At 38.8% G+C, this 15,116-nt stretch overlaps 1 protein-coding gene across 2 annotated transcripts in view; it reads right to left on the bottom strand.

Moving 5' to 3' along the window:
* Positions 1-15,116, bottom strand: part of atrnl1a (attractin-like 1a) — a 406,244-nt gene that overhangs the window by 312,261 nt on the left and 78,867 nt on the right. For both annotated transcript variants that reach the window (XM_084735770.1, XM_084735769.1), the window contains exons 9-10: positions 8,837-9,020; positions 3,846-4,000 (exon numbers count right to left, since the gene is read on the bottom strand). In XM_084735770.1, coding sequence (XP_084591896.1) covers positions 3,846-4,000; positions 8,837-9,020 — 339 coding nt within the window. The remainder of the gene's footprint in view (positions 1-3,845; positions 4,001-8,836; positions 9,021-15,116) is intronic.

The following is a 15,116-nucleotide window of genomic DNA, read 5'->3' on the forward strand; positions in this document are numbered from 1 at the left end:
TGATAAGAAAGATGACAGAAAGAGGAGGAGGAGAGGTGGACGTGGTATCAGCTATAGACTGATGATAGTGTAAGAAAAACAAAATCTTGATTATATTTGAAATGACCGACTTTTGCATTTTTTAATGAAAATTTGCAACTCAAGTTTCAGCTTTTTCTGCAGCATTTAGCTACATCTTCAGCAGAGTCTGCACCCTTAACATAAGATAGCTCAGCACATCACCAAGTAGGGAACTTCAGACACAACTGAAAACTAGTCTTGGTCACTAGGAAATGACAGGACCTGTGAATTTTGACCAAAAGTCCAAACTTAAGACATTCAAGTGAGATCTCTATGAAACAGACAGGAGCAGCAAACATTCACATCTACAAAGCAGAAAACATACTACAACATATTCATATTTGACATTTTTGCTTAAAAAAAACAACTGACAATATAAATTATCAATAATTTTATAATGCTTTAAAGTACACAGAGATGCAACGTGGACTCAAGTCGCACTTCAGCCACACTGCACAGAGACTTGACTTTGACTCTTCCTCAAAAGACTTCAGAACTAACTTCGACTTGGTTTTCGTGCATTAACATTAAGGAAAGGATGAGCTGAATGTTATTATCTCAGTTATCGTCATGTAATCGGAACTTTGTGGACCTGGTGCGCACAGCCGCCGGTGACTGTAGCTGAAGCAACACTTGGCGAGCGAGCACACCTGCAGCTGCTGTGCCATTTGTCAACCCCTTTGGCTATAATAACTGCACACAAGGACCATACAAAAGATTTGCTTAATGCAATGTCTGCAGGGATAAAGGATGTTGGATCAGCCACATCAAACTTTATCAACCACCTGATAATGCATCTGGATAGGTGAGTCACTTTGTAAGTTAATATGAAAGTTAATATTAGTGCCTATGGACGGTTAGCAAACATATTTGGCTCAGCATCAGCTATCTAATGTTAGTTTGTTTGCTTGATTAGATTGGCATTCACTGAATATTTCGAAAAGATCACTGAGTGTTTGTTTGTCACACTTGTTCAGGTAGAGTTCTGAGAATGAAATTCTTCATTTTTCAGCTTTGTGCAGATGAATAAGGTGGCTTCTTAGTCTTCTCACTGCTCTTTCATTAGCTTTTATTTGTGGGATGTCTCCATTTTTCCATGACTTACTCTGTACTGAATGTTTTGTGATTTATTTCTGGTGATTTGGTTGTGTGTTCTCCCTCCTGTGTGTTGGCGCATATAAAGCTGTGATTTTTTTCCTTACACTGCTCTTCATTGTTACAGAACATAACCTTTGTCCCCGCTTTCTAACAACAGAAGGCTGTATTTGTTCCCAGCCTTCATCCCATCATGGAGACTTGTGACTTGGACTTGTCCCTCAAAGACTTCAGACTTAACTTGGACTCCAACTCAAGGTCTTGAGTCTTTAGCATCTCTGTGAGGATACAGTTAATTGTGCAGCTTCACCACAACATTACTAGGACACGGCAGCAGCTTTGCCAGCTGATCCACCAGCATGCTTCTGCTACATCTATTTTGTCTCGTAGAGAAATCAGCCATCTTTTTTTTTTCATTTTTAGTGTTTTCACACTCCACCATAATGCATCTCTCTCCATGCATATATATCAATCTTTCATTTGTTCCCTCCTTCTGTCCTCACTGTGTTAATTTCTCTGCTCCCTGTTGTTTCTTTCCTGTGAAGAGTTGGTGTAATCCCTCTTTTCCTCTCCCAGTGCTCCCTTCATCGCTCCATTTCTCGGTCCCTGTCGAGCGGTGGAAACTTCCTCGTGCCATCTGGTCTATGGTGCGACTGGGTAGCCTGTAATGGCATCCTTAATCATCCATCCTCTCTACTTATATCGTAGTCTCTGTATCTGAAAACGCGCCTGTTTCTCTCCTGCTTTAAGATTATTTTTTGTTGTTGTTTAATGTGTTTCTCTCTTCCTCTTTCTCTCTCTTTATACAGTATGCACAATTAATGATATTTCTGCTGCTGCTGCACAATTCTCACCAGAAAATCAGTACTAAAAACATTTGTATGTAGTCTGTTTGTGTGTATGAAAACACTGTGAATGATTAAGTAGAACAAATCAAATCTATTTCCTCATGTGGGTCATCATTGGGTTAGCAGGATGTGTATAAGCTATGCTATGAATGAAGAATGGTAATTATACTGGATAATGCAATGATTTACAATATGGGAACCAGGACCTAATCATGTTTCAAATACAATTTGGTTCAACTGTGAGTTCATACTCCTCTCTTCACTGCACTTCTTCTGGGAAAGCTTTGAAAACTTTTTTCATTCAGCCATTTGACCGAGATGCCACCAACAATAGGGGTTAACAGGGTGAACTGGAGTCACAAGATCAGCAGGGACACCCAGAGAAGGAATTACTCCTTCCCAGTCAACGAAACTCCCCATGGCTGTGTGTAAGGCAATTGTTGGCAACTCTATTAGTGTGTCAAAGGGGACTCGGGGCTCACTTCGCTGCAGGCTGCAGTGCAAGATGAACAGGTTGTTCCAAATTCAGAAAAAAACGTAAAAACTGGGGAAAATGGTTGAAAAAAAACAGAATTGTTACTGTTACTGGGAAGCCTTTTGAAATGAACTTGCATGGATGCCATCCGGACGATGCACTGGTGGGCACAGTGAACTGAGTGAAAGTACCCAATTTGCAGCTCAGAGGTAAAGTGGAGGCCCCTTTACACAGCCTGTTCAAAGCAGGAATGCTCTACTGTTATTCTGTCTTGCTCTTCCGTATAAAAGCATGTGCTTCCTAGCCTCTTACCCTTACCTTACCCAACACAACTATGTGCCCAATCCTAACCCTTAAACCTAATTTTAATCAGTGAACCCCTGGAGAGCCCACACAGTTGCTGTTTTTTAGCAAGTATAGATTATTTGACCCACAGCTTTAGAGGGCAGGATCCCTGTTCTCCTGAATTAACCTTGACACTAACACTAAAACCAAGTTTTAACCCTCAAACAGCTTTTTAAATCCAGCATTTTGGCCCCACAAAGCTAATCAGACCCCACAGATACACTCAGTCCAAGTTTTGGACACCACAAATCACCAAACAAGTCGACTGTCCTTTTAAAGCTACAAAATGTAACATTTCTGCAAATGATAGAAATGTTCTATATTTTGTTGACTTATGTTCTTACATTATCCCAGATATCAAGCATGGTCAAACCCAGAGAAATATAATTTTTTTCAAGGTAACGGTGGGTTTCCTGTTAGCCATTGTTAGCTAGTTGCTAGTTGTGTTCCAGCAAAACATGGGATACATCAGAAGTCAGCAAATGTGACGAAAGTAACGTAAATAAAACTAAAATAAATAATACATTACACTGTTCGTGTCAGATAGATTTTCATCAGCTATGGTGGTTGTTTAAAAGTGAAGACAACAAACTACGACTTTTGTTATTTTAATGCCATTATCATTTACAGTTTGAAAAACACTTAAAAACATTTTAAATTCATGAGGTTATCAGTTCTACATGTGTTCAGAAAAGAGCAGAGGAGCAGAATTGCTTGTTGACCAGGACGGTCGTCATTCTAGATGCTGATGCTGTTGTGTTATGTCACGCGTCTATAGGGGCAGCTTTATGCTAATGTTGTTTGGTTCATTGTACAAAAGAAAAGACAGCATAATGACAAGCCATATTTACAGCTCTACTGTGGGATTTTTGTTTACAAAGGGCTTGGAATAAGTCCTAGAAAGTCCTAGAGAACAGTTTCAAAACAAGACTTATGACCATTAGCCTAATATGTGAACATCTGCTGCAAAATTCAGTTCCAGCCTTGGTGTATGTGTGTGATTATTCAAGACTTGTTCTTACCTATATCATACGCCATGAAGTCTGCAGAAAAGCACTTGGCTCCATTGCTAAGTGACGTATCATTGTGAGTGTTTCCCCCAAAGACCAGTACTGTACCACTCAGAAGCACCGCAGAGTGGAGGTACCGTGCCAAACCGCTCTCTCCCAGGATCAACCTGCACACACACACACACACACACACACACACACACACACACACACAGAGAAGAAATTGCAACTCAGCAAGGTGCGACATATTAGGAAAGTGTTAATTTGTCAGTTATGTGTGTGTGTGACGTGTGTGTCCGTGGTGCCGTGTTATTGATGCTGTCTGTCTGGCTGTGTGACCTGGCCTGTGGTGACTGTCCTTCATACCAACTGTTCTTCCATGACAGCAGCACACACACACACACATGCACACATGAAGACATACAGAAACACTCAACACAGACGTTGTGGGAGGTCTCAGTCTGCTGTGTGTGACCTGTCAGGTCAAAGGTCACATACTAGGGACCAACTGTGGTGGCTATCTGTGACTTCTCCAGTTACTGCAGTAACTCTGACTTCCCACCACAGATTTTGATGCCTGACAGGTTTAAAGGAACACACTGAGCCCCCATAACTGATGAACACACTGTAAAAGACAAGAAAAAAAATTGCTGAACTGCTCATCCTTTAGTTTACTCTGTGTTGCGTGAGAGGTCTAACCAATGATATCAAAAGTGACCAGACTGACCATTATTGTGTGTAAAAATTATTTATGTCCACGATATCCAGGACCAAATTTATTTACTTTGAGGTTTGTGAAGGATAAACACTGAAGCTAGCTGAATTATGGCAAGACTATGAGTGTTTGCAATATTCCTGATATATGGATTGACAGCAGAGGAGTGGGTTATGCTGCAACAGTTGTTTGAATTTATAAGTCCTGCTCCTCTTGCATGATCTACAACATCACAACACTGAAATGTAGATGTCTGAAGTCACAAGAGGTGTTTCTAAACTTTGTCCACCCCAGTTTATATCAATCACATGCTGCAGGGATGATGTACTTGTGAAGGCCAGCCCAGAAGCATTGCTCTGGTTCCTTCTACAAAAAGTCAATAGGATTTTTCCATTGGAATTTGGATTAGTGCAGAAAATAAACTTGATGATACTTACATGTTTTGTTTAGCGTGACAATCTTCACAAACAAACACTGCTTTTATGATTTTGAAGCATGAAATGTAATTGCCAGAAGTAAAAAGCAAACATTATAGGCTATAAACTACTAAACTACACCACGGTGGTATGACATCTACATGTCCACTGAACTCAATAAGCAACCAAGTTGGAGGAAGGACAAGTGTGTGGTCAATAATTACCCATAAATAAATATTTATAAAAATGTTTTTATCTTAATGAAATGGCTTAGCTGTGAACGTCATGATATACACACTAATTAACATTTTTATCTACATAAACTGACATTAGTTAGTGTCCTAATTAACATGTAAACCTTTAAAAGATGGTCACAAATTAAACAACAACAACAATTTTGACAACAGTTATACAGTATAATGCTTATTATAGCATTCATTAACTGTAGGTTAATGCTTATTTTGGTTGAAACTAATATGAACTATTAATTGATGCATGAATAAATGTCATAGTTAATATGAACACAATTAGTTAATGATTACTAGACACATTTAATTAACTATGAGTTAATGCTTACTGAGTATTAACTAATGTTAATTAATGGACCCTAATTGTATAGTGTTACCCTTGTTGTTAACCACAGACCTTATTTCAGGCAAATGACCAAAAACCCATTGACTCTGAGACAAGGGAACCAGAGGTGCTAATATACTAACTCATTTCTGGGTTTTGCAGCAATATTGGGGCACATATGATCAGTGCAAATTATTATCAGTATGAAGCCATTCAAACCCAAATCCACATTCTCTACAAACTAAACATTATAATCTTTACAAGGCAGGATTTATCAGAGGGCTGTTGAATTCAGCTGATTTGGTTTTAGGTAGCTAATATAGTGGCAACTGAGTTTATATTATCCTGGATTTATCAATGGTTTACAACAGGGTTTTATTTCATCATGGGCAATGAATCATTTGCCGTTATTTGCAATACTCTTAATAGTAAATTTGGTTTTACTGACACTGAAGACAACAACAAAGGCAGCTTTCCTTCTTTTTATCCTTTTACCGTTGCATTGCCCCATTCTTGTTTTTATTTGGCTTATTAACATGTTATCTTGTGTAAAAGCTCTGTTTTAAAAGCCTGAATAAGCCACAAATAGTTGTTATTGGGTTTTAAGCAGCAGTTAAATTTTGTGAAATAAAATTAAATTGTTTCAAGTAGGCCCAGTGAACCACAACATAATGACTTGTTGGCAACTGCTAACATGCTGTAGGACTCTGTCCTGCCCTGGTAGACTCATCAGCAGCTTTGTGCTGACAGAGGAGAGATGATCTTTACATTGGGACTGCAGAGGTATAGAATAGCTGGAATACTCAGAGATGTTTTGGTCTGAGAATTTCAAAAGTACGCCGGCTCAAGTGACACCGGACTCCGACAGCAAATTCCATCTGGAAAAGTGAGAGCCATGGAGAGACAGCAGATTGTGGGTGTACATGTGAGCATGTCAGTGTATACATGTGTGTGTGTGAGTGCATACATGAACGTACATTAAGTGAAGAAAAGAGACAGAAAAGAGTTGAGTGTCCTCTTTCACCCATCCATCTGCCTGGGGTCACCTGAGGTCAGACCTCCTGTCACATGCTTCTATTCTCACCCTGCTCTCCTCTTTCTGATGCAAGTGGGCTCATTTTACATACATTTTGAAACCACAAAGACAGGCTCAAATTAAATGATGCTGATGGCTTCAAAGCTGAAAAAAACACTATTGCTGTTGTGTGTGTTTTTTTTTTTTGGGAACAAGTTTTCCATATAATGTGTTTCTAATCCTGGACTGGGACTGAACACAGCCTCTGAGACCAATGGTGGCCAGTTTGACAACAGGGAATACAGTACTGATGTGGTTCTTGTGCCAGGTTTGGCTCCAGGCACTGCAGGGCTGAGTCAGCAAACAGGATGGCTAGCTGTGCTGCTAACTGAGCTAACTAGCTGATGACAGCAACAGTTAGCCTACGTTTGCAGCAATTAAAGCTAGCTATCTCTTCATCAGGTTACTTTAAATCTCCTTGGTACTGTACTCAATCATCAAACTAGTTTTATTACATTTAATGACATCTCCATAAATCCATAAACACTTTAGGTCAGGGAAAATATTCATGACACATTTAATAATGGTCCCATGACAGACTATGTCAAGACCAAGACCAAGACCAAGACCATATGTTAAAACATAAAGCGGAACAGTTTCCTTAAGTTTGATAATTAAGCCTGCAATGGCATGTTTATGACAAGTTATGGTCTCTTGATTAATGTCAAGTTGTCACAACAAAGACATTTCAAACAATGTCAACTGTGCATAAAAAAATGACAGAATTGATCGATTGAAATTGATTGATTGAAATCTCTATTATAATAGAATAGTATCAACATATTATCATGACAGGATTATTTAATTTGTATCAAAGAGAGAAAATATGGTTGATATCTTAAATCTTGCATCATAAATATACTTCAGTATAAGAAAACAACTTCATAAAATCTAAGATTTTAGCTTCAAAATGTACTTAAGTGGCATTATGAACAATGGGCCCTCAACAAATGTCATTATTGATGCATTAATGTGTAAGATGTTAATGTATCAAACATTTGTGAAAAAAAACTGAAGAGGAAGAAGAAAGAAGAGAAGAAATGAAAATTAGCTGAATAATAAAAATGTGAAATTCTTCCAGGTCAGTTAAAAATGACATGCTCTACATTTAGATTAGAAGCAAATGGATGGAAGTAATCTTTTTTTTTATCTTATGATTAATGTAAAATCTGAAGAGCGACTAATGAAGCTGAGTCTAAGTTCAATCAGGAAGACTATTGTTATGCCACTCATTCACATTTCTTCTTCTCTCACTTTCTTTGTAATCAACTGACTGTCTTTCAGTTAAACCAACCAGATTTCCTGTTTTCCTCTCTGCTGCTGTCACTTCAGTGTGAATCACTGTGACCCTGCTCCACTCCTTACAACCCCATTTTCATTACTTCTGGCACCCAGGTCTGAGTTCAGCAGATGCCTGCACCTTTCCACATCTGTCCAGATCTCAGCTTTTCTCTTCATCTCATTACCTCCATCAGGGGGTATCCTATATGACGCATGGCTTCACTACCCCCCTAAAATACAGTGATGTCATGATATTTCTCATCTTTATTGTGCATATCTGTATAAGTGAAAGGTGTATAAAGTGTATACAGTCTTAAGTGTATCGTTATGACAAATTTAGCACTTTGTATTTTATATCTTTTCTTTTATGTATTTATGTATTTCTTCTATTTTATCTTTATTTTTTTATTGGTTTTCTATTATCACTCACCCCTTTTTCTACCTGTACTTTTTGAGATGTTGTAACATTTGAATTTCCCCTGGTGTGGGATCAATAAAGTTTATCTAGCCATAGCTCACTGGTCACAGTTGTCATTAAATGACAATCACCTGTTATTTGATTTAAATTGCCTGTGGTTTGTGACCAAGATGTCTGCAACTGATATTAGGAATTTCCCAAGATATCTGGCATTTTCCTGATCATCACTCCCTATCCTCTTCTTAAAACACATCCTTAAGTTGCCGTGGTGAGGGTTGGCCTTCCCTAGTCTCTAAATCAAACACACCTGTACTTTACTCTGTGTCAGTTCAGCTGTACCTCCATGTAACAATATGAGATTCCAAACTCAGATTGTGATCATTTCCTGTGATGTAATCTGAATGTAGCTGAAAGTAATTTTGGTTGCTACAGTATTTTTTAGAGTAGTTAAGATGTAGTTTAAGGATATCAATGTCTCTTCAACACTGAAATATTTGCTAAGAATGCATTTTTTTGTGCTCTCACCATGTTTTCGTGTGGACGTGGTATCGGTACATGTGGTCCACCAGGCCATATTTATTGTTGCTAAGTGCCTTGTATCCCCCGTGGACGAACACGCAGCCGCTGGCCACATCGTACACGCTGCTGTGGCCGTAACCTCCCTGGACCACGGCGCCTCCAGCAGACACAACCTGCCACGAGTTGGACCCTGGGACACAGAGAGGAGAGAGAGAGGTCTGATTAATGCACTACGCTCCTGCAGAAAGATCAAAGATGATCACTTAAAAAGTTTTTGATGCTTTGGCAAGTTTTGCTTTTCGCTTTCATGCCAAAAAGCAAAGCACTTTTAATTCTGGAGGTGAGATAGAGCGAGGGAAGAGAAAAGAGTGGAGACGGAGAGAGCGAGCCAAACAGTAACAGAGGCCAGAGGAAATGAGAGTTTATTGAATTTAAAAGCACCCCTTTATTAGAGCAGTGTGATGCATACAGATTAACTCAGGTGCATAGAAAATCTTATTAAAAACAGGCAGGGATTACATCATCCGAGCAGCCCCCGATACAGGAAAGACACAACACAACAAAGAAAGCCTTAGAAGGAGGAGGAACTTCAAAAGCCTGAGAAAACGTGCCATCATCTGGAACGGTAAACCCCTGAGACCATGAGTACTAGTACTGAGAGCAGAGAGAGAAAAACTGAGAAACTAAGATGAAATGAACTAGAAAGCACTCAGAGAGGGAATATATCCTTACAACCTTCTAAATGTGTCTTTTTTAATTCAAATTTAATCTGCATAAAGACTTTGCATCTGAATACACCCACTGACTGATGATGGCTATCATTTCACCTGTAAGAATAGCCACGAAACTCTGAACACTGTAGACCTTTGTACAAGAATGAATAATGAATAACTTAAAATGAGCCTCAAGTTCACTCAAGTCTTGATTCTCCCTATTTAAATGTATAATGTTGCTGTGTAGGTGTATAGCATCTATAAATCCCATTAAATTTAACAGGATCACTCAGGATCAATGTCTGGTCATGGCATCAAAATGATATGGGCATGCTATAAGACGTGACATTAAAAAAGCAACACTTCTATGAATTGATCAACTAGTTGTGGGAAATCTCATAATGTATCAAACAAAAAAAACATCTCTTCTACTATTTCATCTTCTGTTTGTCTTGATTTAATTCCTTCATCCCACTGGGCACGTCGAGTCACGCATCACAGTTCTGATCCATCCTCCACATGGCTTCAGGCCCCACCAGCAACTTTTTAGAAGTAGAGCTTTTTTTTGCCTTATTATGTTGACTTGCTCAGATTTAGTTGATTTGGTCTTTTCTCCTTATTTTTTTATTTTTTTTTCATGAGTAAGTAGGCTGTGTAGTCTCTTTTTTGTCTGTTTTTATGATCACAATTCTGCACATAGTGTTTTATTTTGAAAACTTACCGGATTCTCAATGTTGTTCCTGCTCACTGTATCTTCTCTGTGCAGTTTGATGCGACCTCCATCAAAAAATTGGCATGTATTTGAAGCAGAGCAGAGTGGAGAGCTGCTTCTCTGTAGAATAGCTGAGATCAGCCCCTTTTTCCTGTTATTTTCAGACGTACTATTGAATAAATCACACAAAAGACTAAAAAATATCACTTAAAAATATGTGAAGGCTATCATATCAGGCACAAAGCTGATGGTGCTATAGCCAACAATAAAACAAATGTATTTCCTTGTGACTTTTTAATTGATAAGTCGTTTGAAAGAAAATTAATTGTCAACTCTTTTGATAATCATCTTCATTTCATCAATTTCATGCAAAAGGCCAAACAATTCAGATTCGGAGTTGCTGCTTTTCTTTGTCATTTGTCACAGTAAATGAAGAATCTCTGGGTTTTGGACTGTTGGTTGGACAAAAGAAGCAATTTGCAGATGTCATTTTGGGCTCTGGGAAGCTGGCGCTTAAGTGACAAAAGGTTAATCGATAAACTGTGAAAATTATCAGAAGATTAATTCATAATAAAAATTAATCCTTAGTTGCATCCCTCTTGGCGAAGAAATACAGAAAGACAGAAAAAAGGATGGACAAAATAATAAACAAGGATAGAAGATAAAGAGAAAACTGACTGGACACTGACTGACCTGTACCATTTTAAACAAACAGTTAAACAGAGGGAGAAAAAATAGTCCATTGTGACACAGAAGAAGTGAAGACAGACAAGATAAAACAGCTGGTTATAATTTTTCTTCCCTTGGCTGAGTTAGTAGTCGTCTGTGCATCCCACTATGTTGGCAGGAGTAACAAGAACTTGCTATACAAAAAAGCAATGCAGAAAAGATGTAACTGTAACTGTAAATTCAGAAACCGCGGCTCCCATTATGTCTTTTATATATCTTAGTTCCCATTCTTTGATAACTAAATTCAACGGGTCCTTATCAAAAATACATTTTTGTTTGGCTGATATCATTATCATTTTTTTAAATCTCAAATCTCAATATCGGCTTCAAAAATCACATAATGATCTGGCTCTCTTGCTTTGGCAGCATATTTTCTGAAGAAAACATCATGCCAAGAAAACTGAATTGAGGACTGAAAGTAATAAAACAGCAGAACACTGGCCAAGAAAGAAGAAATAGGAAAAAGTGCAAGAAAGAACAAGAGAAACAGCAATAGAAAAAGAGAGGCAACTATGAAGAGACGACAAAAAAAGGAGAAGGTCAACTCTTATTTCATCTCTGGCTGCTAATTGCTGTGAACCCGCCTCTCTGAGTGGCCATTAAATCCCTTTACCTCATATTTTACACTCTGCTTCCACCTCTCTCTGTTCATTTCCAGGTTGCACTGACTCTCAGTGCCTCCCTCTGAAGCCTAATGATGCTCCGTGCAGACTTATGCTGTGACATTGTCAGAGAGAGAAAAAGGGAGGGAGGAGATAGAGATGGCTGAAGATGAAAGTGATAGACAGATCAGGGGAGAGAAGGAAGGAAAGGGCGAGGGGAAAGGAGCAGGAGATGATGGGGATAGAGGAGGAGCCATGACAGAGGGGGTCAGAAACGGAGGCCTGGCAGATAAAAGGAAAAAGAGGGAGAAAGTCAAAGAAGTCTCACGAAGATGTGAGCGTAGAAGAAGAGGAAGAAGGAGGGATGAGAAAGAGGAAAAAACAGAATGACAGGAAGGTAGCAGAGTGAGGGAATGTAGTAGATTCATTAATCATTGTCTTCCCCCAGACGCTCCGGCCTGGGTGCCACCTCTTCTTAATGACTGCTCTCAGTGTGTGTGTGTGTGTGTGTGTGTGTGTGTGTGTGTGTGTGTAGGCCTACTTTGTGTTGACTGTTTGTCCGTGTTGTGTATCTAATGGAAGGTGTGTACATGTGTGTGCATGTGTGTGTTTTCCTCTCCAGAATGGGTCACACACTCTGCTTTCAGCTGCTGGTTTACAACACTGTGTGACACCGCCATCTGCTGGCTACAGACAGAAGTAAAAAATAAATGTAAAAGCACACACTGGCCAGACATCAACCAACCGTTTAACAATATTACACCCATCTGTGGGTTAAACATGTCATTCCAAAACCATGGCCATTAATCCGCAAAGGTTGCATCTGTTAAGGTTTTCTGCCAGACTTTGATACCTGGCTGCAGGGATGTGCTACAATCAGCCACATGCAGTGTTGGGAGAACTACTTTAAAACTATAGTTTAACCCCGGTCAGTAAATATACTCAGAACACACTTCCACTTACAAACGAAACATGGAACGCAACATCTTGCAGCAGACACGATTAAGACTGTGCATCATATTCATTTTGCGAAATCTAATTTAGCTAAAATTTATCCAATCAAATCACCATTTTCAGTGTAAAACCAGTAAATGCTACCTGGTCTAAAACGTTTAGAATGCAGTTGCATTCACTTGCTTGCTAGCTTGTCATCTTATCCTGCTTCATTGGGCCCCACTTATATCTTACTTTAATACTGTTACTAGGATAACACACTGAAATGACCTGTAGCTCTCTCTCGGTGTAGGAATAAGAGGATGCATAGACCAATAGTGTCACTGTATTTTTTTCCCTTCTGTGTTATACACCTTTTGTGCATTTTCTTTTATTATTGCCCTTTTCTCTGGAAATTCACAGTATTTGATCATAGACATCTTGGTCACAAGTCACAGGTGATTTTAATCAAATTGCTGGTGATTATTACTAAAGGGACAGTTCACCCCAAAATCAAAACTATGTATTTTTCCATTTACCTGTAGTACTATTTATCCATCTAGATCAGGGGTCTGCAACCTTAGTGATAAAAAGAGCCACTTTTGGCAAAAAAAAAAAAAAAAAAAAGACAACTCTGTTTGGAGCTGCAGTTATTGAATTCTCACTTTAAATTCTCTGAGACTTCTCTGTTTTGGGGGGGATTTTGGTACCCAGAGCTACCTTATGGAGATTTGTGATTAGCCACAATCAAAATGGAAAAGGCGATGAGCCATAGACGTAGGCTATGATGCATATTTTAGCGGATGAAATAGTAAAACATTTTTTTAAAAATTGGTGTATAGGTTCCTCATTTTTATAGTTGGAGATGTAAGAATCACATTAGACCTACAATAATGATGATAGTGACAGTGACAAATTAAAATGTTAAGAAAAACAATTGTTATACATGTCCATATAATTTTTTTGCCAAAGTCACAAGGAGCCACTGGAGAAAGGCAAAAGAGCCACAGGTTGCAGACCCCAATCCAGATAGTTCTGGAATGAGTTGCTGACTTTTAGAGATATCAGCCATAGAGATGTCTGCCCTCTCTCTAATACAATTGAACTATGTGTCACTCGGCTTGTGGTGCTCAAAGCACCAAGAAAATACATTTGAAACAACAGCAATGTCCATTCCCAGAAATCATACATACTTGGAAAATTGCAATACAGGTAAGAGGGAAAATGTGTATTTTTGATTTTATGCTAAACTGTCTCTTTAAATGACAACTGCTGCCAATGAGGTGTGGCACTGTACCATATTGTAAGGCAAAAAAAATTGATGAGAATACATGAATATGTACTTTGTAATTAACTATCTATACAACATGGCAAAAAGTTGTTCACTACTTAAGATGCTTCTGAGATTTTGTTGACTGGTTGTTCGTTTGAATGTAGTTAAACAACCACCCAACTACTGCAAATTGCAGTTAAACTAATTGAACAACATTGTTGATTACTAAGGGTGGCACAGCGGTGCAGTGGTTAACACTGGGGAGTTTGTGGCTGGGACAGGACTTTTCTGTGAGGAGTTTGTATGTTCTCCTCATGTTTGCGTGGGTTCTCTCCAGTACTCCGGCTCCCTCCCACAGTCCAAAGACAAGCAGCATAATAGGTTAATTTGTGACACTAAATTCTCTGTGTAAAAATGCACTGATGTGTTGAACAGTGAAGGGACAAACACAAACTGTTGCTACAAAGTTGGCAGTACTGGTGGACTCAGGAGGAAGTGATTTCCTCTTCTGGTGCCCCCTGGTGTTTGAAAAAAACCCCACAAAGTATCCTCTTGCCCCCATTGTCCAAGACAATCTGATAAATTCCCCACTAGCATGCCTTCCAGTGAACAAACTGTAATGCTGAGCCACATATGTAGGCTGCCTTACATGCTAGAAAATGAGTTGGCCTCTACGTGCCTCTAAATGGTTCAACAGTTAATTGTTCCCTGTGTGTTTTTATTGCAGAGATACTGTAGCTGTAGTTTAAGGCACATAATAAAACAATTTCAGTCTAAACCAGGGACTGGATCTGTTTCACCATAAATGCAGCACGTGAAGATTGGTATCCAAATATGTGGAAAAATACAAACATTTGGACACCCAAATTACAAGAAAAAAAAGTAAGTTACTATTTTTGTCAAGTGGCAAGTTTTTTCTGGGTCCAACGCAAAACAACACAAACATAGTTGGAGTGGTGTGTTCAAAAAGTTGCAACTACACAGAAATGTTAAGAAACTAAAATGAACCTTGACTAAGATCGAGCCAATTCAAAGATTTGAAAAGTCAGCAGAGATAATGCTTGCAAAGCTGGACATTAAATCAGAGCATCAGAAAGCCACAAAGGAATCTCTGATGATGAAATATTCTGTAGAAAAAGAATTGGTCGCCTCTTTTTTTTTTTTGCTTTTGTACACACCTTTGCTTCACAGGCTCACTTTCTCAACCAGAAAATTGAGTCTTCTTCTCAGAAAAGTTAACTTCGGTACTGTTAACGTGACCTGTGCTGTCTTTTAAACTTTGAAATCGTGAAGCTTCAGAGATACAAGAAGCTTTGGTTCCTTT

Source organism: Lutjanus erythropterus, chromosome 14, assembly GCF_056507025.1.
Source record: "Lutjanus erythropterus isolate fLutEry1 chromosome 14, fLutEry1.hap2, whole genome shotgun sequence".
NCBI classification, from domain to species: domain Eukaryota; kingdom Metazoa; phylum Chordata; class Actinopteri; order Lutjaniformes; family Lutjanidae; genus Lutjanus; species Lutjanus erythropterus.